Source organism: Scyliorhinus canicula, chromosome 28, assembly GCF_902713615.1.
Source record: "Scyliorhinus canicula chromosome 28, sScyCan1.1, whole genome shotgun sequence".
NCBI lineage: Eukaryota > Metazoa > Chordata > Chondrichthyes > Carcharhiniformes > Scyliorhinidae > Scyliorhinus > Scyliorhinus canicula.
In genome coordinates this window covers 5,454,128-5,479,369 of record NC_052173.1, presented here as the reverse complement: position 1 = coordinate 5,479,369, position 25,242 = coordinate 5,454,128, and the positions used below count along the sequence as shown (strand labels likewise).

The 25,242-nt window shown below is 50.8% G+C and overlaps 1 protein-coding gene across 1 annotated transcript in view; it reads right to left on the bottom strand.

Annotated features, from left to right (window-relative positions):
- Window positions 1–25,242, bottom strand: part of LOC119958083 (beta-1,4 N-acetylgalactosaminyltransferase 1-like) — a 161,707-nt gene that overhangs the window by 63,452 nt on the left and 73,013 nt on the right. The window contains exons 6-7 of the mRNA XM_038786310.1: window positions 16,127–16,307; window positions 8,558–8,718 (exon numbers count right to left, since the gene is read on the bottom strand). Of these exons, the coding sequence (XP_038642238.1) occupies window positions 8,558–8,718; window positions 16,127–16,307 (342 nt within the window). The remainder of the gene's footprint in view (window positions 1–8,557; window positions 8,719–16,126; window positions 16,308–25,242) is intronic.

Below are 25,242 nucleotides of genomic sequence, written 5' to 3'. Positions count from 1 at the left end.
ACCCAGCCAGGGGGGAAACAATCTCTCAGTATCCACCCTGTCAAACCCCAGCCAGGGGGGGAAACAATCTCTCAGTATCCACCCTGTCACACCCCAGCCAGGGGGAAACAATCTCTCAGTATCCACCCTGTCAAACCCCAGCCAGGGGGAAACAATCTCACAGTATCCACTCTGTCAAACCCCAGCCAGGGGGGAAACAATCTCTCAGTATCCACCCTGTCAAACCCCAGCCAGGAGGGGAGGAACAATCTCTCAGTACCCACCCTGTCAAACCCCATCCAGGGTGGGAAACAATCTCTCAGTACCCACCCTGTCAAACCCCAGCAAGGGGAAACAATCTCTCAGTATCCACCCTGTCAAACCCCAGCAAGGGGAAAACAATCTCTCAGCATCCACCCTGTCAAACCCCAGCCAGGGGGGGAAACAATCTCTCAGTATCCACCTTGTCAACCCCAGCCACTGGGAAACAATCTCTCAGTATCCTCCTTGTCAAACCCCAGCCACTGGAAACAATCTCTCAGTATCCACCCTGTCAAACCCCAGCCAGGGGGAAACAATCTCTCAGTAGCCACCCTGTCAAACCCCAGCCAGGGGGAAACAATCTCTCAGTATCCACCCTGTCAAACCCCAGCCAGGGGGAAACAATCTCACAGTATCCACCCTGTCAAACCCCAGCCAGGGGGAAACAATCTCTCAGTATCCACCCTGTCAAACCCCAGCCAGGGGGAAACAATCTCTCAGTAGCCACCCTGTCAAACCCCAGCCAGGGGGAAACAATCTCACAGTATCCACCCTGTCAAATCCCAGCCAGGGGGAAACAATCTCTCAGTATCCACCCTGTCAAACCCCAGCCAGGGGGAAACAATCTCTCAGTATCCACCCTGTCAAACACCAGCCAGGGGGAAACAATCTCTCAGTACCCACCCTGTCAAAACCCAGCCAAAGGGAAACAATCTCTCAGTATCCACCCTGTCAAACCCCAGCCAGGGGGAAACAATCTCTCAGTACCCACCCTGTCAAACCCCAGCCAGGGGGAAACAATATCTCAGTATCCACCCTGTCAAACCCCAGCCAGGGGGAAACAATCTCTCAGTATCCACCCTGTCAAACCCCAGCCAGGGGGAAACAATCTCTCAGTATCCACCCTGTCAAACCCCAGCCAGGGGGAAACAGTCTCTCAGTGTCCACCCTGTCAAACCCCTGCCAGGGGGAAACAATCTCTCAGTATCCACCCTGTCAAACCCCAGCCAGGAGGGGGGGAACAATCTCTCAGTACCCACCCTGTCAAACCCCATCCAGGGTGGGAAACAATCTCTCAGTACCCACCCTGTCAAACCCCAGCCAGGGGGAAAGAATCTCTCAGTATCCACCCTGTCAAACCCCAGCCAGGGGGAAACAATCTCTCAGTATCCACCCTGTCAAACCCCAGCCAGGGGGGGGAAACAATCTCTCAGTATCCACCCTGTCAAACCCCAGCCAGGGGGAAACAATCTCTCAGTATCCACCCTGTCAAACCCCAGCCAGGGGGAAACAATCTCTCAGTATCCACCCTGTCAAACCCCAGCCAGGAGGAAACAATCTCTCAGTATCCACCGTGTCAAACCCCAGCCAGGGGGGAAACAATCTCTCAGTATCCACCCTGTCAAACCCCAGCCAGGGGGGGAAACAATCTCTCAGTATCCACCCTGTCAAACCCCAACCAGGGGGAAACAATCTCTCAGTATCCACCCTGTCAAACCCCAGCCAGGGGGAAACAATCTCTCAGTATCCACCCTGTCAAACCCCAGCCAGGGGGAAACAATCTCTCAGTATCTACCCTGTCAAACCCCAGCCAGGGGGAAACAATCTCTCAGTACCCACCCTGTCAAACCCCAGCCAGGGGGAAACAATCTCTCAGTATCCCCCCTGTCAAACCCCAGCCAGGGGGAAACAATCTCTCAGTATCCACCCTGTCAAACCCCAGCCAGGGGGGGAAACAATCTCTCAGTATCCACCCTGTCAAACCCCAGCCAGGGGGGAAACAATCTCTCAGTATCCACCCTGTCAAACCCCAACCAGGGGGAAACAATCTCTCAGTATCCACCCTGTCAAACCCCAGCCAGGGGGAAACAATCTCTCAGTATCCACCCTGTCAAACCCCAGCCAGGGGGAAACAATCTCTCAGTATCCACCCTGTCAAACCCCAGCCAGGGGGAAACAATCTCTCAGTATCCACCCTGTCAAACCCCAGCCAGGGGGAAACAATCTCTCAGTATCCACCCTGTCAAACCCCAGCCAGGGGGAAACAATCTCTCAGTATCCACCCTGTCAAACCCCAGCCAGGGGGAAACAATCTCTCAGTATCCACCCTGTCAAACCCCAGCCAGGGGGGAAACAATCTCTCAGTATCCACCCTGTCAAACCCCAGCCAGGGGGAAACAATCTCTCAGTATCCACCCTGTCAAACCCCAGCCAGGGGGAAACAATCTCTCAGTATCCACCCTGTCAAACCCCAGCCAGGGGGAAACAATCTCTTAGTATCCACCCTGTCAAACCCCAGCCAGGAGGAAACAATCTCTCAGTATCCACCCTGTCAAACCCCAGCCAGGGGGGAAACAATCTCTCAGTATCCACCCTGTCAAACCCCAGCCAGGGGGGGGAAACAATCTCTCAGTATCCACCCTGTCAAACCCCAGCCAGGGGGGAAACAATCTCTCAGTATCCACCCTGTCAAACCCCAGCCAGGGGGGAAACAATCTCTCAGTATCCACCCTGTCACACCCCAGCCAGGGGGAAACAATCTCTCAGTATCCACCCTGTCAAACCCCAGCCAGGGGGAAACAATCTCTCAGTATCCACCCTGTCAAACCCCAGCCAGGGGGAAACAATCTCTCAGTATCCACCCTGTCAAACCCCAGCCAGGGGGAAACAATCTCTCAGTATCCACCCTGTCAAACCCCAGCCAGGGGGAAACAATCTCTCAGTATCCACCCTGTCAAACCCCAGCCAGGGGGAAACAATCTCTCCGTATCCACGAAGAAACGCGATGTGGATGTTGTGGGCCGGATGAGCTTAGAGAGGGCATATGGAGAAATAGATAGAAGCTAGAGAAAGATAGCAGCTCAGTAGGGGTTAGTATTATTGGAAGTTAGGCCAGATGGGCTGGAGGAAGGGAGAGACACAGCACAGACAGTTGATCAAGCCACCTCAGTATTAGTTGCAAAGAAATTCATGGATTCCTCACACTTCTACTCAGGGCAAGGATGGACTTGCATCCATCCATTTAACTTGAGGAATTTTCTTTCTTGCCGGCACTTGTTTCAAACTAATGTCAACCTAACCTCATCTCCCTCACACATTTTTGTGTACATTATCCCCACAATGAACAAGTATTGAACTAACGTCCAACGGGTATACTAAACCTAATGTCCACCTTGTACAGAATCTCATCTAAAATATTTGCCAAATAGAATTCCCGATCCAATGCCTCCACAAGATCATAGAATTTACAGTGCAGAAGGAGGCCATTCAGCCCATCGAGTCTGCACCGGCTCTTGGAAAGAGCACCCTACCCAAGGTCAACACCTCCACCCTATCCCCATAACCCAGTAACCCCACCCAACACTAAGGGCAATTTTGGACACTAAGGGCAATTTATCATGGCCAATCCACCTAACCTGCACATCTTTGGACTGTGGGGTGAAACCGGAGCACCCAGAGGAAACCCACGCACACACGGGGAGGACGTGCAGACTCCGCACAGACAGTGACCCAAGCCGGGAATCGAACCTGGGACCCTGGAGCTGTGAAGCCATTGTGCTATCCACAATGCTACCGTGTATCTTCGTACTTAACCCATACATCAAAACTAGCAACTGGTCTAAACTCGCAACTGGTCTACTCCGAGAGGCCAACCAGTCCAAATGACTAACGAATACTTCGCAGTAGCTCTGTCGTTTCTGTAGCTATCTTAGCTTTCTGTGACTTACACAATAAGGCTGGAAGTAACACACTCTCAATAGGATTGTTGATTTAAAGTTATTTCAAACTATTTTGCTTAATATCACGTCCAAATGTGTTTAAAAGGATGTCCCAACTAAATGCTTCCCTACTCTTAACACATTTCTAAAAAGCTATAATCCAACCAATCATCAACATGCATCATCATGATGCCTTAAAATTATCTTTCATGATAAAACCAATAAAACATTGTGCGATCTGCTTTAATTTTCAGGAAGCCAGATCTGACTGGAAAATCCACAGATCCCGGAAGCATCATGCTGGTCACAGGCACAGTTGTTTCGTTTCCCTGTTCCGTCTGCTGCTTCTTTGGGTAGTTTCAGAGTTACTTCTCTCTGCTGTGAAATATGTGGTGCGTTGCCTAGACAATCCCGCCCGTGGCTTTTGCGTTGACTGATCTACGCTCCCATGAAAATGCAGACAAAAAAAAGAGCAAAAAGACTTTTTTGTTTTACAAATTTAGAGTACCCAATTATATTTTCCAATTCAGGGGCAATTTAGCGTGGCCAATCCACCTACCCTGGACATCTTTGGGTTGTGGGGGGTGAAACCCACGCAGACACGGGGAGAATGTGCAAACTCCACACAGACAGTGACCCAGAGCCGGGATCGAACCTGGGACCTCGGCGCCGTGAGGCAGCAGTGCGCCACCCAGAGCAAAAAGATTTTCAATATTACTTCTCCCACTGGGGGCGAATCCACAATATCTGCATCGCCAGTCTCTCTTTAAAACTTGTCACAATTTGCCTCGCTTTAGTTGATGCAAGAAGTGGAGGCAAATCTGCTTCACCCTTATCTGGTACCGAGAATAAACTCCAAACTCTCAGCAAGTATCTGCCGCCCTTTATTTTGCTTCTTATTAGTTTGGCCTGAAGTTTATTCGTAGCCAGCAAAACTTCATTATCACAAGTATTTCTGCTTCTGGCCTTTTATTTCATTGTCTAGAACATAGAACATAGAACAGTACAGCACAGAACAGGCCCTTCAGCCCTCGATGTTGTGCCGAGCAATGATCACCCTACTTAAACCCACGTAACCCGTATACCCGTAACCCAACAATCCCCCCATTAACCTTACACTACGGGCAATTTAGCATGGCCAATCCACATAACCCGCACATCTTTGGACTGTGGGAGGAAACCGGAGCACCCGGAGGAAACCCACGCACACACGGGGAGGACGTGCAGACTCCACACAGACAGTGACCCAGCCGGGAATCGAACCTGGGACCCTGGAGCTGTGAAGCATTGATGCTAACCACCATATTGGTTTACAGGTATAGGGTGGATACGTGGGTTTGAGTGGGGTGATCATGGCTCGGCACAACATCGAGAGACGAAGGGCCTGTTCTGTGCTGTACTGTTCTATGTTCTATGTTCTATGTCTCGTAAACACTCACATTCACAAGGGTTTTGGAATTAATTCTGATTAACGGTGAGGAATTAATGTTTGATTGTCACGTTTGTTAAGTAGTGTCTTACCATCATGCTCTGTTATCCTAGCAAAGATTTCCTATTCCTCATGACCCCTTTTTCACAATACACCAAATCGCCCAATTAAAATTCTGCCTCAGATAAGACCATAAGACAGATGAGCAGAATTAGGCCACTCGGCCCATCGAGTCTGCTCCGCCATTCAATCGTGGCTGATACTTTACTCATCCCCATTCTCCTGCCTTCTCCCCCAACCCCTGATCCCCTTATTAATCAATAACCTATCTATCTCTGTCTTAAAGACACTCAGTGATTTGGCCTCCACAGCCTTCTGCGGCAAAGAGTTCCACAGATTCACCACCCTCTGGCTGAAGAAATTCCTCTTCATCTCTGTTTTAAAGGATCATCCCTTTAGTCTGAGATTGTGTCCTCTGCTTCTAGTTGGTCTTACAAAATGCCTTAATGCACTCGGAGAACACAACCTTGAAGAATACCCTTCTCTCTACATGCCAAGTATTCAAGAATGCACTAATAGCAGAATCTTCGAGAGCCAGGAAGACGATCACACAGCATAGAAGGCATTTTGTCAATAGACTAATTGACGGAATAGCCTTCAAGCATCTGGAGTGAAATCGAAACGTGAGCCACCCATGGGATGGTTATCGACCTGCAGTTTGGTCGATCTGCGAAGATTTTATGCAGCATTCCATCGAGCTCTGAACAATTCCTTTCAGAGTCCATTGCTGAAAGAGTGCCCAGCTTTGATAGTCACAATCACCAGATTTGTGTTGTCACACGTGTCTCGGAACTTGCCACTGGCAAATTCACCTTCATGATCAGCCAGGAAATGAGCTGGTGCCCCAAACCCGGTCCCTACCCATTTCTCCACCATTTTGTCTCCACTGTACATTATTGCGGGAAGACCGACGGCGGGATTCTCCCATGCCGCGCCGTTTGGGAGAATCGGCGTTTGCGCCGATTCTTTGCGCGACACCGTCCCGCCATTCTCCCAGCCGGCCAGAATCGAAGGCGGTGCCACGCCTGCCGGAGAATTGCCTGAGGTGCGAAGTATGGCTAGTCAGCAGCAGCGTCTCAAGGGGCAATTAGGGGTGGGCAACAAATGCTGGCCTCGCCAGCCGCGATGCCCACATCCCAGAAAAAATGATTTTTAAAAAGAAGTAACACTTTTCTAAGTCTCTCATGGGAAACATTAGGTGTTGTTCACAGGATACAATTAATATCCTGACTGGGTAAGCTGCAGCTCCACTGACCTTCCAAAAATAATTCATCACGCGTCATGTCAAGTTTCACTCGTGCCTTTTTCATCAAAGGTTCACTCAATAGCTCGCTGGAGACTGCATCAAGTACAGACAAAACAGCTCCAGCTGTTTCACAAGGAATCACAACTGGTGACCACTGTGTGGTGAATGTGATTCACACCGGATTGTAATCTGTATATGCAAGTGTCTATATTGTAAGTGCAGTTGCACTACCTGACCACCAGGGGAAGTAGCTCTGGGAATGCTCGAGTTGTACGGGGCTTCTCCCTTGGCTCTGCCCAGGACTCCTCCCCCGGGAGCTGCTGTATAAAGATCAGTGCCACAGGGTCAGCCAGCCAGTTCACGGAAAGTTCAATGGCTAACAGGCTGGCTCTGTTGTGAGTATATTAAAACCGCTATTCTAATCCTACAAGCACGTGTCCGTAGAATTGTTGGTTCCAACACACTGCAAATCAGGTTCAACCCCTCTTCGTGCGGTTCCTCAGAATTGCCTTTGTCGTGTGTCATTTCGAGGAATGTCTTCGATGGGCAGTTAACCACACCTCGAATCATACCCGGTCCTTGGGCATTCCTGAAACTCCTTCACTATATTATTTCTGATACAATCCCGCCTTCTGCTGCACAAAACAGATCTCGTCAAGGTGCGTTTCATCATCATTCTGCCCGTTTTTAATCCTTTCGGTGTGTTGGCCTCTGGAATATTTCAAAATCTTTGCGTCACCATTGTCATATTATCCACTCCTGTATATAATGAGATGCAGACAGGCAGTGATTGACACACAGGATGACCAGTAAGCACACAGCACAGTGCAGCCAATCACCAGACAGGACATTATAAAGCCAGAGGGCACTAGGTTTAGGGCAGCACGGTAGCATTGTGGTTAGCACAATTGCTTCACAGCTCCAGGGTCCCAGGTTCGATTCCGGCTTGGGTCACTGTCTGTGCGGAGTCTGCACATCCTCCCCGTGTGTGCGTGGGTTTCCTCCGGGTGCTCCGGTTTCCTCCCACAGTCCAAAGATGTGCAGGGTAGGTGGATTGGCCATGATAAATTGCCCTTAGTGTTGGGTGGGGTTACTGGGTTATGGGGATAGGGTGGAGGTGTTGACCTTGGGTAGGGTGCTCTTTCCAGGAGCCGGTGCAGACTCGATGGGCCGAATGGCCTCCTTCTGCACTGTAAATTCTATGATTCCCGCTCTCTCTGGACCCAACCACTGAGACAGTCAGAGTCCACGAGCTAGCCAGTGCAAACACCATGTGGTAGCTAGTAAGTCTGGTCAGGCTAATACAAGGTCTCCTGTCAGTTCAGTAGTGTTGACCCACAGCTGAACATGTGTATCGATTCTATCGTTGAATAAAACAGTGTTGGATTTTCTCCAGTGTTAGACGTCTGTTTCTAACTTCCCTGCATCAAGTGCAGTCCACATCGAACCAGCCTGCCTAACACATCAGCCATGGCAATGTCTAATTTTCACCCCAAAGACTAAAGTAAATGACTACTTCCCCAGGAATTTTAAGGCGTCAGGCTTCTGCTGCAACAGGGCCTCCCTGTCAGAAAGCTGAAACCTGTTGGAACTAGTTGCCCGTGCAGACAAGACACCTTTGCGCAATCGAGTAATTTAATAGCTACGATCAACCCGGAGATCCCAAAGCGTAATTGTCTATCTTTTGTACAAATCTGTTTGAGTTCATGACACATCCTTCCATGCAACTGGTGACCATTTCCCCAAATCTTTCAAATCCTGACTCATAAGACATTTAGCAAATCATCTCCATCCAACGGGATAGGTATCCAGTTCACAAAATAATGTACGTCAGATAGGAAGTGACAATGCCAAAGGCCATACCTTGTTTCCTCTTGGGTGAGAATGTAAGCCACGTCCGCATAGCCACTTCATTCTTCCACTGATCATATAGTTCATACTCCGAGAACATCGGAGGGTGATCAGACCCCAACAATTTACACTTGCTTTCCGCCATTTTTCCACAATGGCCACTAGGATTTTAGCTGTTAGAAGAAAGATTTCTTAGTTTCCTACATTCACATTGAGACAACCATCGGCTGCCACCATGTTCTTTTTTCCCCGAAAGCCAGGTGGTGAAGGATAGAACAGGTGCCAATCCTTTACGGACTTCTATAAGTGTTTATTTGCAGAGATACACGATCCAAACATGCACCTCATGGCCCATGAACCACAGTTTCCATCCATTGGAGCACAAGTAAATCCCACATTAATGCCTACCACCTCTGTGCAAGGAGACACAATTCATGTACAATTAACAACACTTGGCTCAAATTCCTTCCACATAAAGCAGCAATAAAGCCCAAACCAATAAAGTGTGGGGGCAGCAGCCAGATAAACGTCCAAGAACAAATCACAAAAGGACATACGAGAACGTGTCGCCATGCATAAACAATTAGTAGAACCTCGTAATAAAGGAATGGGGGGCAGGATTTTCTGATCCTGAGGCTAAGCGTAGACGCCGTCGTAAACGCCATCGCGTTTCACGACGGCGTCAACATGCCCCCAGGAGCAGCGATTCTGAGAATCGGGGGACAGGCGTCGGGGTGGCGTCGAGCGTTTCGCGCCCGCACTGGCGATTCTCCAGCCCGGCGCGGCCTGATAGAATCCCGCCCAGGGTTTCAATCCCGCCCGGGGTTTCAATCCAATCACTGAGAATATCGTCTGCAAATTCTTCTGGTCGCCATTTTGGATTCTCTACCGACCTTATTAGTGGATTCTTCATAACGTCAAGGCACATGACAAAATTGACTAGAGATAATGAAACTTACCTCAATAGCCGATAACAGTATTTGCCCATATTGGCGGGTTCCAATGGGGACTGGTGCCTATGCGAGAAGCTACAATCTGGAATCCATTGGGTTTGCTAATCCCCGTCATTGTCCGCTGAGGGAGACTGAAGGTAGCAGGCTACATTTCCCAGCAGCCACTTGGGTACACAGCTTTCGGACGTTCTTCAAGATGCAGGCCACGACGTGCTGTTTTATTTAATATCCGGCCTCCTCCACTCCTGCGTCACCAGGGAATTCCCCGCGGAACCTCCCTGGGGAAATCATTCTCGAGTGCAGTGGAACTAACTGGAATTGGATCTTTTTTGGTCAAAATTATCTTCCCAAAACTGGGTCAGATACAGAAGACAGTTGCCACCAATTCCAACAGGAAATTCAGGAAAAACTCCTTTACTTAATGGTGCCGTTTGAAAGTGGAATTTGCTGCCGCAGGGAGTATTTGAGGTGGATTGCACAGAGTAGCCAGATAAGGAGATGAGGGAGCGAGGGATCGGAGGACGTGGTGATATAGAATGAGAGGAGGCTAGTGTGGAACGCGAGGAACAGCACAGGCTAAATGAGATTGTTTCTGTGCTATAAATTGTACACGGGATGCAGCACAGACTCTCCAACTGTCCCTGAGCAAAACAAATCTAACATGCACCAGTGCACCTCAGACACTACACCTTATGAAAAAGGAGAGGAACCTGTCATAATATCCACTCCTGTATATAATGAGATGCAGACAGGCAGTGATTGACACACAGGATGACCAGTAAGCACACAGCACAGTGCAGCCAATCACTAGACAGGCAGCAGGGTAGCATGGTGGTTAGCATAAATGCTTCACAGCTCCAGGGTCCCAGGTTCGATTCCCGGCTGGGTCACTGTCTGTGTGGAGTCTGCACGTCCTCCCCATGTGTGCGTGGGTTTCCTCCGGGTGCTCCGGTTTCCTCCCACAGTCCAAAGATGTGCGGGTTAGGTGGATTGGCCATGCTAAATTGCCCGTAGTGTCCTAATAAAAGTAAGGTTAAAGGGGGGGGGGGGGGGGGGTTGTTGGGTTACGGGTATGGGGTGGATACGTGGGTTTGAGTAGGGTGATCATGGCTCGGCACAACATCGAGGGCCGAAGGGCCTGTTCTGTGCTGTACTGTTCTATGTTCTATGTTCTATGACACGGCCACTATAAAGCCAGAGGGCACTAGGTTTCCCACTCTCTCGGGACCCAGCCACTGAGACAGTAAGAGTCCACGAGCTAGCAAGTGCAAACACCATGTGGTAGCTAGTAAGTCTGGTCAGGCTACTACTGGGTCTCCAGTCAGATCAGTATAGTGTCAACCCATAGCTGAATATGTATAGCAGTTCTATAGTTGAATAAAACAGTGTTGGATCTTCTCCAGTGTTAGACGTCTGTTTCTAACTTCCCTAACAGTCCACATTGAACCAGCCTGCCTGACACATCATGGTACCAGAGTGTTCCTGATATTGACGGACCTACCTCGAGTGAATCAGCATTGACCAGCAAGCAGCCATCCAGCGAAATGGAAAACATCCAGCCTCCTCCACAACTCCGCATCTCCGGCAACCTCACCGCCAACTGGAAACTCTTCAAGCCAAAGTTCCTCTTGTACATCGAGGTATCCGACCTTGAGGCAGCATCGGATGCCAGGAAGATTGTGCTATTTCTCTCCACTGCGGAGGATTACGCCATCCATAATCTACAACTCCCTTACGTTCGCCAATGGCGAAGACAAAACAAAATTCAAAACAGTCCTGCTAAAATTCGACAGCCACTGCGACATTGAGGTGAATGAGAGCTTTGAACGGTACATCTTCCAGCAGAGGCTTCAGGGTAAGGATGAACCTTTTCAGTCCTTCTTGACCCATCTCCACATCCTAGTGCAGTCATGTAACTATGATTCCATGATCCGGGATCAGATCGTTTTCGGGGTCCACTCCGACTCCCTGCTGCAGCAGTTCCTTAAAATCAAACAGTTGACCCTCCCTGTCACTATCGAGGCGTGCGTTGTCCATGAGCATGCCAAGAATCGTTACTCCCACATCAGGGCGGCAGAAACTGCAAAGCTGGCCTCCCATGAGGCAGAAAGGGTGCAGGCCATCGCACAGATGCAGGGCCTGAGCATCAAGGAGAGTGGCCGTTTCGTGCGCTTTTCCTGGATTGCTGCGCATGCGCGCCATGACCGAGTGGACGAGGAGACCGACGACCAGACTGTGCAGGTGCGTACGTCGACCGACCGCACTGCGCATTCGCGAAGGCGCACGGAACGCGCTGACGTCAGTGTCATGACGTGTCCGAATTGTGGCTCCACCCACTTAAAGCGGCAATGCCAGGCAAAAGGACGCCGATGTCTCCAGTGTGGCAAGCTTGGCCACTACGCAGCCCTTTGCAGATCTGCTCCACCGCTCAGCAGCCAGCGGTCCCAGCTGCAGCGCACAAGTGTGCGCTCAATACAGCAAGGCATGCCAGATTCCGATCACGACAGCCCAACGGACCCTGATGCTGACTGCCTCAAGTCTCCATATCGGGTGGGCATCATAACCACACGCGAGCTGGTCTCCACTGCACCTGCAACCCGCCTTTCGATCCTCAGTGTGGATCCAGACGACGAGCGGTGTGCTGTCCTCACAGTTAACTAGGCTCGCATCCGATTTAAACTGGACACGGCGCGTCTGCGAACCTCATCTCACAATCCGACCACGACACCATCCACGCCAGACCAAGCATTCTTTCACCGGCCTGCCAGCTCCTTGACTACAATGGCAATGCCATAGCTGCCAGTGGCTCGTGTCAACTAGGGGTATCCAATAAGGCGATCAAGGCAACACTGCGGTTTGAAATCGTCAGGCCTGACAGGGCGTCCCTGCTCGGTGCTCGCGCCTGCAAGCTCCTGAACCTGGTTCAGCGAGTCCACAACATGTCATCGTCACCGGCGACGGCCTCGCCTGATGGAAATTTGCAAGCCGACATAAGAGGACATTTCACGCAGTACCACAGCGTATTTGATGGAATGGGCACGCTCCCATACCGATATAAAATCCTGCTCAAGCCGAACGCCACCCCTGTAATTCATGCACCACGCCGGGTGCCAGCGCCCCTCAAGGATTGTCTGAAAAAGCAACTGCAGGACCTCCAAGACCAGGGCATCATCTCGAAGGTCACAGAGCCAACAGACTGGGTCAGCTCCATGGTCTGCGTAAAGAAGCCATCAGGGGAACTCCGCATTTGCATTGATCCCAAAGACCTGAATCGCAACATCATGCGGGAGCACTACCCAATACCAAAACATGAAGAGTTGACCAGTGAGATGGCTCATGCCAAATTCTTTACTAAGCTGGACGCGTCCAGTCACAAGCTGTGCACGTTCAGTCGCTACTGCTACAACCACATGCCTTTCGCCATCATATCTGCCTCCGAAGTGTTTCACCGCATCATGGAGCAGATGATGGAGCGGATCGAGGGGGTGCGAGTATACGTGGACGACGTGATTATCTGGTCCACAACACCCCAGGAACACATCGCTCGCCTCAAGCAGGTCTTCCAAAGAATTCATGAACATGGTCTCCAGCTCAACAGGGCCAAGTGCTCATTTGGTCAATCGGATATTAAGTTTCTTGGTGACCACATCTCACAGCAGGGCGTGCGGCCAGATGCCGACAAGGTCTTGGCGATCAACGCCACGAAGACCCCGGAGGACAAGAAGGCGATCCTCCACTTCCTCAGGATGGTCAACTTTCTCAGGAAATTCATTCCCAATATGGCATCCCACACCACGGACCTCCGCCATCTCGTCAAGAAGTCAACGGAATTCCAGTGGCTGCCTACACATGAAGCGGAATGGCGTGAGCTGAAGGCAAAGCTCACCACAGCCCCGGTTCTAGTGTTCTTCGACCCAACCAAGGAAACTAAGATATCAACTGATGCAAGCCAGGACGGCATTGGGGCGGTGCTCATCCAGTGAGATGGCTCCTCGTCCTGGGCTCCAGTGGCATATGCCTCCAGGGCCATGATGCCCACTGAGCAACGGTATGCCCAGATCAAAAAGGAGTATCTGGGTCTCCTGACAAGAATAGTGAAGTTTTATGACTATGTTTGCGGCCTGCCGAAATTCACGGTGGAAACGGACCGCAGGCCTCTAGTCCACATAATCCAGAAGGATTTAAATGACATGACACCTCGGTTACAGCGAATTCTTCTTCAACTCCGCCGCTATGACTTCGAACTTGTCTACACGCCAGGCAAAGAGCTGATCATTGCAGATGCCCTATCCCGGTCCATCACCACACCGTTTGAACAAGGTGACTTCATCTGCCACATAGAAGCGCAAATGCAATTGTGTGCCACCAACCTCCCAGCCTCTGACGAACGGGTGGTCCAAATTCATGAGGAAACGGCCAAGGATCCTCTACTGCAGCGTGTGATGCAGCACCTTACCCATGGCTGGCAGAAGGGACAATGTCCCCAATTCTTCAACGTGAAAGACGAGCTGACGGTTGTGGAGGAATCCTTCTGAAACTCGACAGGATCGTTATTCCTCCGAGCATGCGGGCTATGGTGCTGTGTCAACTCCATGAGGGTCACCTTGGAGTCTGGAAATGCCGACGCAGAGCTCGGGGGGCGGTTTATTGGCCGGGCATTAACCAGGACATTGCCAACACGCTCCTCAACTGCCCCACCTGTCAGAAGTTTCAACCAGCTCAGCCCAAGGAAACACTGCAACAGCACGAGATCGTGACCTCGCCGTGGTCTAAAGTAGGTGTAGACCTGTTCCACGTCAAGGGGCGTGACTATGTCCTCCTGGTTGACTACTTCTCCAGTTACCCAGAGGTGGTGAAACTGTCCGACCTCACGTCGAAGGCGGTCATCAAACCCTGCAAAGAAACGTTCGCCAGGCACGGGATACCGCTCATGGTAATGAGGGACAAAGGTCCATGCTTTTACAGCCAGGAATGGTCTGATTTTGCACAGTCCTACAACTTCCGTCACATTACCCCCAATCCCCACTACCCGCAATCAAACGGGAAGGCCGAGAAAGGGGTCCATATTGTCAAGCGGTTGCTGTGTAAAGCTGCAGGCTCAGGCTCCGACTTCAACCTGGCAATGCTGGCATACAGGGCAACCCCACTGTCCACTGGGCAGTCTCCAGCGCAGATGCTCATGAATCGCACTCTGAGGACCACAGTTCCAGCCATCCATGTTCCAGACCTTGACCACCTCACGGTTTTACAAAAAAAAGCAGCAGTCACAGGCCCAACAGAAGGCCACATATGATGCTCATGCCACGGATCTACCCGAGCTGGCTCCAGCCAATCATGTTGGCGTCCAGTTGCCTGAGGACGGCTGGTCAGCCACAGCTGTTGTTGTCAAACAAGTTTCCCCAAGGTCATTCCTGGTCCGCATGGCTGATGGCTCCCTGCTACGGCACAACAGACAGGCATTGCGAAGAATTCCACGCCCGCTACCTGACCGCAGTGCTCCGCCGGCCATCATACTTCCTCAGGGCGTACCCTGCCACGAGGCCACCGATCTGCCAGCGATCCTGCCGGCCCACGCAACCACCGCGATGGCAGCGATCCCACCTATCCACGTGCAGGCGGCTCCTGATCCATCTCTGCGGCGATCGACAAGAATTCGTCACCCACCACAAAGACTGAATCTGTAGACTGAACTTTTGTAAATTTTGTGACTGAATTCATCAATTTAACCTTTGTAAATATTGCTTCGTTTGCCATGTATCTGCACTATCAACATCGTCCCATGTATATACGTTTGTTCAAGCACCGTTTGTATATAGTCAGGCATATATATATATATATATAGGTATACATACCTCAGTATTTATTTAACTAACAAAAAAGGGGGGAGATGTCATAATATCCACTCCTGTATATAATGAGATGCAGACAGGCAGTGATTGACACACAGGATGACCAGTAAGCATACAACACAGTGCAGCCAATCACCAGACAGGACACTACCACTATAAAGCCAGAGGGACGAGGTTTCCCGCTCTCTCGGGACCCAGCCACTGAGACAGTCAGAGTCCACGAGCTAGCAAGTGCAAACACCATGTGGTAGCTAGTAAGTCTGGTCAGGCTACTACTGGGTCTCCAGCCAGATCAGTATAGTGTCAACCCATAGCTGAATATGTATAGCAGTTCTATAGTTGAATAAAACAGTGTTGGATCTTCTCCAGTGTTAGACGTCTGTTGCTAACTTCCCTGCATCGAGTGCAGTCCACATCGAACCAACCTGCCTAACACATCAAAACCTTTATACATATCTAAACTCAATATGCTAGCCTCTCCCTAAGGGCAGGACCCAAGGATTTATAAGCCACGTTGATCTTCTCTTTGCTCAGAACATGCCTACTTAAATCACTTCCCCACCTAAGCACTTCTCTTGAAGAGGCAGGCCACATTAAACACAGCAGTTCTAGCTTAACCATGCTCCAGGCTATACTGCACCTGGAAACAATGTCACAGCAGATAAACCAAACTAATGATCATCGCACTAGTCCTACATTCGCCCCTGTGCTTTAGTTTGTGCAACATCGTTACTTAGCCCCCCCCCCCGTCACGTTACTGTGTGACTCAGATAACGTACCTGTGTCGGCCGTGTTGGGGTTGAAGACGGTGTTGGTGTAGGTGACAAACTGCAGCTGGCGGTTGAGATTGTCCGCTTGAGAACTCGAGAGAGACAGGTGCATCTCCCCGGCACCTTCGATTGTCACCTCATCGACTTCTGCCGCCACGTCAAAGGTTCCCAAAGTTACTGTTAGATTGACCTGTAAAATAAGAGACCGACTCAATAAGGCGGATACCGAGGTGGAGCAATGTGAACAGTTTGGCGCGCTGTGGGTTAACTGCTGTGATTTGGGCAGCACGGTGACGCAGCGGTTAGCACTGCTGCCTCACGGCACCAAGGACCCAGCTCGAATCCCGGCCCCGGGTCACTGTCCGTGTGGAGTTTGCACATTCTCCCCGTGTCTGGATGGGTCTCACCCCCACAACCCAAAGATGTGCAGGGTAGATAGATTGGCCACGCTAAATTGCCCCTTAATTGGAAAAAAATCCTCCTGTGATTTGCCACACATTGAGCTCCAGGTCTTCACTGTGCCCTGAAGGATTGTGGGAGAGAAAGAGTGCCACGCCAAGACCCTTCCCAGGGTCTTTTGCGAGCCTCTTGGAGATTCAAAGCTGCGTTAATGGAAAACTGGAAGGACACATTGCCTCTCAAACCTAGAATGATGCAAGGCAGGGTATGCGAGCAAAGGGAGATAGGAGAAAAATAGTTGGGTTTTGAGCCTACCCAATGGATCGTAATATATTGTCAGCCATGTAATATCAAGTACTATTCTTACACTCTGGAAAATGCAAGTGGGTAAATCACCTGGTCCAGGTGGCTTGCATTCCAGGTTGCTAAAGGAAGTGGGAGTAAAGACAACGGAAGGACTTTCCAAACTTCCAATATTCCCCAGGTTTGGGAGAGGCGTGAGGAAATTGGAGAGCGGCAAATTCAGGAAAGGGACATTCCTAGTGACTACAAGCTAGCTAATTTAACATCAGTGATGGGTAAGATTTGAAAAGGAATAATCAGGAGAGGTTTGAGTTAATTAAGAGCCAGCACTGATTTGTAAAAGGCCTTTGACTCATCTGATTGCATTTCTGGATGAAGTAACAGAGAAGGCTGTTGAAAGGAACGCGATGGATGTTGAAATTTGAGAAAGTATTTTGACAAAATAGTCCAGAAAAGACTGGTTAACAAAATTGATAATCATGCAATAGCAGAGTTAGCGTCAGCTTTGATATAAAATTGGCTTAACGACAGAAAACAGCAAGCCATGATAAATGGTTATTTTTCAGACTGGAGCGGCAGCACGGTGGCCTAGTGGTTAGCACTGCTGCCTCACAGCGCTGAGGTCCCAGGTTCGATCCCGGCTCTGGGTCACTGTCCGTGTGGAGTTTGCACATTCTCACCGTGTCTGCGTGGGTCTCGCCCCCACAACCCAAAGATGTGCAGAGTAGGTGGATTGGCCACACTAAATTGCCCCTTAATTGGAAAAAATAATTGGGTAATCTCAATTTGTTAAAAAAAAATAAAAATTTCAGACTGGAGGGTTGCTCTCCAAGGGATAGTGTTGGGAGCACTGTTTTAACATGTAATATATATATAAATGACTTGGATATTGGAGGTGGAAGGAACGGCAAGGAAGATATAGCAGGACATAGATGGATTCGCAGAATGGGCAGACAAGTGGTAGATACAATTTAATACAGAGAAGTGTGAGGTGATACAGTTTGACAGAAGGGTCAAGGAGATACGATGCAGACTTAATGACACAGCTCTAAAGAGCGTGCATGGATGGAGGGACCTGGGGGTACATGTGAATAGATCTTTGGAGATGACAGGGACATATTGAGAGAGACGTTAGCAAAGCATTTGGAATCTTGGGTTTCAGAAATAGTGGTATTGAGCACAAATGCAGGGAGGCTATGCTGAACCTTTACAAAATTCTGGTCAGGTCAGAAGTCGAGTACCGAATCCGGCTCTCCTCACTGCACTTTTGGAAGGATGTGAGGATTCTCGAGAGGGTGCAGAGGGAGATTTACCAGAACCATTCCAGGGATGAAGGGATTTTAGCTCCAAGGTTAGGGTTGGAGAAGCTGCGATTGTTCTCCTTGGAGTGAAGGAGATTGAGGGGAGATTTGATAGAGGTGAACAAGATTCCGACAGGTTTAGATAAGGTCAAAGAAAAGTTGTTCCCATTGGCTGATGGTCCAAAGATTAGGGCGGCGGCAATGGGGAGGGTGGGCGCATACACAGATCTAAGGTTTTGGGCAGGAGATACAGGGGAAATTTGAGGAAGACCTTTTTTTTTAAAAATAGCAAGTGATAATGACCTAAAACTCAAGGCCTATGATATTTTAAAAGGAAATTTGATGGTCACGAGAGGGAAATAAACTTGCAGGACTATGAGGATTGAACGGGAGGAATAGTACTGACGAGATTGCTCAAGAGAGCTGGCATGTCAGAAGAACGAAAGATATTGGAGCAGGAATGGACACTTCAGCCTGTCGGGCCTGGTCCGCCATTCAATATGATCGGGGATGATCTTCTACCTCAACTCCACATTCCCCCCCCGCCCCCTTTATCCCTTCCAAAACTCTGTCCATCTCGGCCTTAAATCTATTACGCGATGGGGCACCCACAATCCTCTGGGGTGGAGAATTCCAAAGAATTCTGAGTGAAGAAATTTCTCATCTCAATCCAAAATGGCCGACCTCTTATCCCGAGACTGTGACCCCCATGTTGTAGATTCCCCAGCCAGGAGGAAACAATCTTTCAGTATCCACCCTGTCAAACCCCAGCCAGGGGGGAAACAATCTCTCAGTATCCACCCTGTCAAACCCCAGCCAGGGGGGGAAGCAATCTCTCAGTATCCACCCTGTCAAACCCCAGCCAGGGGGGAAACAATCTCTCAGTACCCACCCTGTCAAACCCCAGCCAGGGGGGAAACAATCTTTCAGTATCCACCCTGTCAAACCCCAGCCAGGAGGGAAACAATCTCTCAGTATCGACCCTGTCAAACCCCAGCCAGGGGGAAACAATCTCTCAGTATCCACCCTGTCAAACCCCAGCCAGGGGGGGGGAAACAATCTCTCAGTATCCACCCTGTCAAACCCCAGCCAGGGGGAAACAATCTCTCAGTATCCACCCTGTCAAACCCCAGCCAGGGGGGAAACAATCTCTCAGTATCCACCCTGTCAAACCCCAGCCAGGGAGAAACAGTCTCTCAGTATCCACCCTGTCAAACCCCAGCCAGGGGGAAACAATCTCTCAGTATCCACCCTGTCAAACCCCAGCCAGGGGGAAACAATCTCTCAGTATCTACCCTGTCAAACCCCAGCCAGGGGGAAACAATCTCTCAGTATCCACCCTGTCACACCCCAGCCAGGGGGAAACAATCTCTCAGTATCCACCCTGTCAAACCCCAGCCAGGGGGAAACAATCTCTCAGTATCCACCCTGTCAAACCCCAGCCAGGGGGAAACAATCTCTCAGTATCCACCCTGTCACACCCCAGCCAGGGGGAAACAATCTCTCAGTATCCACCCTGTCAAACCCCAGCCAGGGGGGGAAACAATCTCTCAGTATCCACCCTGTCACACCCCAGCCAGGGGGAAAACAATCTCTCAGTATCCACCCTGTCAAACCCCAGCCAGGGGGAAACAATCTCTCAGTATCCACCCTGTCAAACCCCAGCCAGGGGGAAACAATCTCTCAGTATCCACCCTGTCAAACCCCAGCCAGGGGGGGGAAACAATCTCTCAGTATCCACCCTGTCAAACCCCAGCAAGGGGGAAACAATCTCTCAGTATCCACCCTGTCAAACCCCAGCCAGGGGGGGAAACAATCTCTCAGTATCCACCCTGTCAAACCCCAGCCAGGGGGGAAACAATCTCTCAGTATCCACCCTGTCAAACCCCAGCCAGGGGGAAACAATCTCTCAGTATCCACCCTGTCAAACCCCAGCCAGGGGGGGGGAAACAATCTCCCAGTATCCACCCTGTCAAACCCCAGCCAGGGGAAACAATCTCTCAGTATCCACCCTGTCAAACCCCAGCCAGGGGGGGAAACAATCTCTCAGTATCCACCCTGTCACACCCCAGCCAGGGGGGAAACAATCTCTCAGTATCCACCCTGTCAAACCCCAGCCAGGGGGAAACAATCTCTCAGTATCCACCCTGTCAAACCCCAGCCAGGGGGAAACAATCTCTCAGTATCCACCCTGTCAAACCCCAGCCAGGGGGAAACAATCTCTCAGTATCCACCCTGTCAAACCCCAGCCAAAGGGAAACAATCTCTCAGTATCCACCCTGTCAAACCCCAGCCGGGGGGGGGGGGGGGGGGGGGGGGGGGGGGGGGGGGGGGGGGGGAACAATCTCTCAGTATCCACCCTGTCAAACCCCAGCCAGGGGGGGAAACAATCTCTCAGTATCCACCCTGTCAAACCCCAGCCAGGGGGAAACAATCTCTCAGTATCCACCCTGTCAAACCCCAGCCAGGGGGAAACAATCTCTCAGTATCCACCCTGTCAAACCCCAGCCAGGGGGAAACAATCTCTCAGTATCCACCCTGTCAAACCCCAGCCAGGGGGAACAATCTCTCAGTACCCACCCTGTCAAACCCCAGCCAGGGGGAAACAATCTCTCAGTATCCACCCTGTCAAACCCCAGCCAGGGGGAACAATCTCTCAGTATCCACCCTGTCAAACCCCAGCCAGGGGGGGAAACAATCTCTCAGTATCCACCCTGTCAAACCCCAGCCAGGGGGGGAAACAATCTCTCAGTATCCACCCTGTCAAACCCCAGCCAGGGGGGAAACAATCTCTCAGTATCCACCCTGTCACACCCCAGCCAGGGGGGGAAACAATCTCTCAGTACCCACCCTGTCAAACCCCAGCCAGGGGGAAACAATCTCTCAGTATCCACCCTGTCAAACCCCAGCCAGGGGGGGAAACAATCTCTCAGTATCCACCCTGTCAAACCCCAGCCAGGGGGAAACAATCTCTCAGTATCCACCCTGCCAAACCCCAGCCAGGGGGAAACAATCTCTCAGTATCCACCCTGTCACACCCCAGCCAGGGGGGGAAACAATCTCTCAGTATCCACCCTGTCAAACCCCAGCCAGGGGGAAACAATCTCTCAGTATCCACCCTGTCAAACCCCAGCCAGGGGGGGAAACAATCTCTCAGTATCCACCCTGTCAAACCCCAGCCAGGGGGGAAACAATCTCTCAGTATCCACCCTGTCAAACCCCAGCCAGGGGGAAACAATCTCTCAGTATCCACCCTGTCAAACCCCAACCAGGGGGAAACAATCTCTCAGTATCCACCCTGTCAAACCCCAGCCAGGGGGGGGGAAACAATCTCCCAGTATCCACCCTGTCAAACCCCAGCCAGGGGGAAACAATCTCTCAGTATCCACCCTGTCAAACCCCAGCCAGGGGGGGGGAAACAATCTCCCAGTATCCACCCTGTCAAACCCCAGCCAGGGGGAAACAATCTCTCAGTATCCACCCTGTCAAACCCCAGCCAGGGGGGGAAACAATCTCTCAGTATCCACCCTGTCACACCCCAGCCAGGGGGGAAACAATCTCTCAGTATCCACCCTGTCAAACCCCAGCCAGGGGGAAACAATCTCTCAGTATCCACCCTGTCAAACCCCAGCCAGGGGGAAACAATCTCTCAGTATCCACCCTGTCAAACCCCAGCCAAAGGGAAACAATCTCTCAGTATCCACCCTGTCAAACCCCAGCCAGGGGGAAACAATCTCTCAGTATCCACCCTGTCAAACCCCAGCCAAAGGGAAACAATCTCTCAGTATCCACCCTGTCAAACCCCAGCCAGGGGGGGGGGGGGGGGGGGGGAACAATCTCTCAGTATCCACCCTGTCAAACCCCAGCCAGGGGGGGAAACAATCTCTCAGTATCCACCCTGTCAAACCCCAGCCAGGGGGAAACAATCTCTCAGTATCCACCCTGTCAAACCCCAGCCAGGGGGAAACAATCTCTCAGTATCCACCCTGTCACACCCCAGCCAGGGGGAAACAATCTCTCAGTATCCACCCTGTCAAACCCCAGCCAGGGGGAAACAATCTCTCAGTATCCACCCTGTCAAACCCCAGCCAGGGGGAACAATCTCTCAGTATCCACCCTGTCAAACCCCAGCCAGGGGGAACAATCTCTCAGTATCCACCCTGTCAAACCCCAGCCAGGGGGGGAAACAATCTCTCAGTATCCACCCTGTCAAACCCCAGCCAGGGGGAAACAATCTCTCAGTATCCACCCTGTCAAACCCCAGCCAGGGGGAAACAATCTCTCAGTATCCACCCTGTCAAACCCCAGCCAGGGGGAACAATCTCTCAGTATCCACCCTGTCAAACCCCAGCCAGGGGGAAACAATCTCTCAGTATCCACCCTGTCAAACCCCAGCCAGGGGGAACAATCTCTCAGTATCCACCCTGTCAAACCCCAGCCAGGGGGAACAATCTCTCAGTATCCACCCTGTCAAACCCCAGCCAGGGGGGGAAACAATCTCTCAGTATCCACCCTGTCAAACCCCAGCCAGGGGGAAACAATCTCTCAGTATCCACCCTGTCAAACCCCTTCAAAATCTGCTATGTTTCAATGGGATTACCTCTCATTGTTCCAAACTCAAGAGAATATCGGCCCAATTTACTCAGACTCTCATCATTGGATGACCCCACTCGTCCTATGGACCAATCACGTGAATCTTCACTGTCCCCCCCCTCTCCCCAATGCAAATCTATCCTTCATTAAATATGGAGACCATAACTGCTCCCAGTATTGCAGGTACGGTGTCACAAAAACCGCAGACATCACGGAGAGTTATATGAGTGTGGTTGCCGTTGGTTTCATGGCGTTGGTTGATAGCAACCTTAACCTCCAGTTTCTAGATTCTAGTGAGTGGGTTAGTCCTGGGTTTTCATCTTGAGGTTTAACCTCGAGGTTGTAACCCAATAGCTGACCTTGGAATTATACCTAGTTTTTGACACTGAGGTAGCACCATTGTGACAGGAGGAGGTCCTTTCGCCCCTCAAGCCCATTGTATTCATTACAACCATGTTTAATCTGCGACCTGACACAGTACCTGGCACAGTAACACAGTGGTTAGCACTGCTGCCTCACAGCTCCAGGGTCCCAGGTTCGATTCCCGGCTGGGTCACTGTCTGTGTGGAGTCTGCACGTCCTCCCCGTGTGTGCGTGGGTTTCCTCCGGGTGCTCCGGTTTCCTCCCACAGTCCAAAGATGTGCAGCTTATGTCAACGGGCCATGAAAAAACTTCCCCCCTCGTGTCTCGGGATGTGCAGGAGCGGTGGGGTTACGGTGTTACGGGAATCGGGCGGGGTGTGAGGTCGGGTTCTCTTTCAGAGGATTGGTGCAGATTCAATGGGCCAAATAGCCTCCTTCTGCACTGTCGGGGGTCTATGGTTCTAACAGCACCAGGTTGATCAAGGGTTGGTTGAGACCCATGCGCAATGTGAAGCTCAAGAATGTGCAGTGGAAATTCGGAGGGCATCGTATTCCGAGGAGAGTTTGACTGAGCTCCTGTAAACATGGAGGTTGATATGAGGGACCCCAGTCAGCGAGGTTGCTGAATTGCTATACTGTCAAAAGTTGAGTTGAAGTTATGGGGGAGAGGAAGTCCCCTAATGGGGGGAAGCGATACAGTGTACCGGGCAGCACGGTAGCATGGTGGTTAGCACAATCACTTCACAGCTCCAGGGTCCCAGGTTCGATTCCGGCTTGGGTCACTGTCTGTGCAGAGTCTGCACATCCTCCCCGTGTGTGCGTGGGTTTCCTCCAGGAGCTCCGGTTTCCTCCCACAGTCCAAAGATGTGCAGGTTAGGTGGATTGGCCATGCTAAATTGTCCCTTAGTGTCCAAAATTGCCCTTAGTGTTGGGTGGGGTTACTGGGTTATGGGGATAGAGTGGAGGTGTTGACCTTGGGTAGGGTGCTCTTTCCAGGAGCCGGTGAAGACTCGATGGGCCGAATGGCCTCCTTCTGCAGTGTAAATTCTATGAATAAATTCTATGACATAATTGTAGTGAAGGGTGATATTCATTCTCGGGAGGAAGAAACTGGTTGTAATGAACTCCAATTGGCTTTATTGGTTGGCCAATTGGAGTATGAGCTCCCTCAATGATAGCTCATTGAGGGGGCCCATATAATCACCTGTGTAGGCTTTGTAAGCCAGTCTTAAGTTGACTGGACTGTTAGCAGCACTGTTTGTAGCTGCTCCTGTAATATCGTTATTGTAAATAAATATCGGTGTGGTGACGGAACTCCTGCCTCCCGTGGATTACTACAGTGGTCAAATTGGAACAAGCTTTTGAGAAGAAGCAAAATTCACAATCCAAGCCAACATGATCGCAAAGTACCCTCAGGAGATTAGCATAACTGGCAAACTGGATAAATACCAGTGTACGGGTTTGGGGGAATTCAAGACCAGTTGAGTGCAGATCTTGTCCAGTGCTCCACGCTGTAAAACTGGGATCAGAGCAAGAACTGAAAAGGCAATGGCCCAGATGGCCTGGTCTCCGGGTCGGCCCAAGATGTGCGTCGGGACATCATGGGAACTCCTGACATACTAACCAACGAGGGAATTACTTGGGCCACTTTCACTTCCGAGTGGCTATTCCCCCATTCCCAGGGACCCTCCGCAAAAGTCTTGAGATTCTGAGCTAGGATCGGAGAATCAAACAGTTCCGGCATACTTACATCAAGACAGAAAAATCTCGGTCTAAGTCTTGGGTAACTACAGACTTACACCCCCCCCATCACTCATATTGACTGACTCCACCCCCCCTTTCTTTAGCCAATCTGAATAACTCTCCAGCCCCCAGCCGATCACTTGACTGCATCTCCAAATTCTCGTTCATCCACTCAACCATTTATTAACATTCTGTTATAACCTGCCTGCTTACCATTGGTTGGGGACTAATGACAATCCCACAATCCTGTGGGAGTATGAGCTTCCCCAATGAGGGGGGGGGGGGGGGGGCGGAGAAATCATTAGCAGACTCCCTGCATAAATAAAGCTGGCCAGTTTGGAACCAGCAGAGAGAGAGGAGTTAGCTGCAAGGGAAGTTGTTGTTGCTGCTGTTGTGTGTATATATGTTATTGTAAATAAATGTT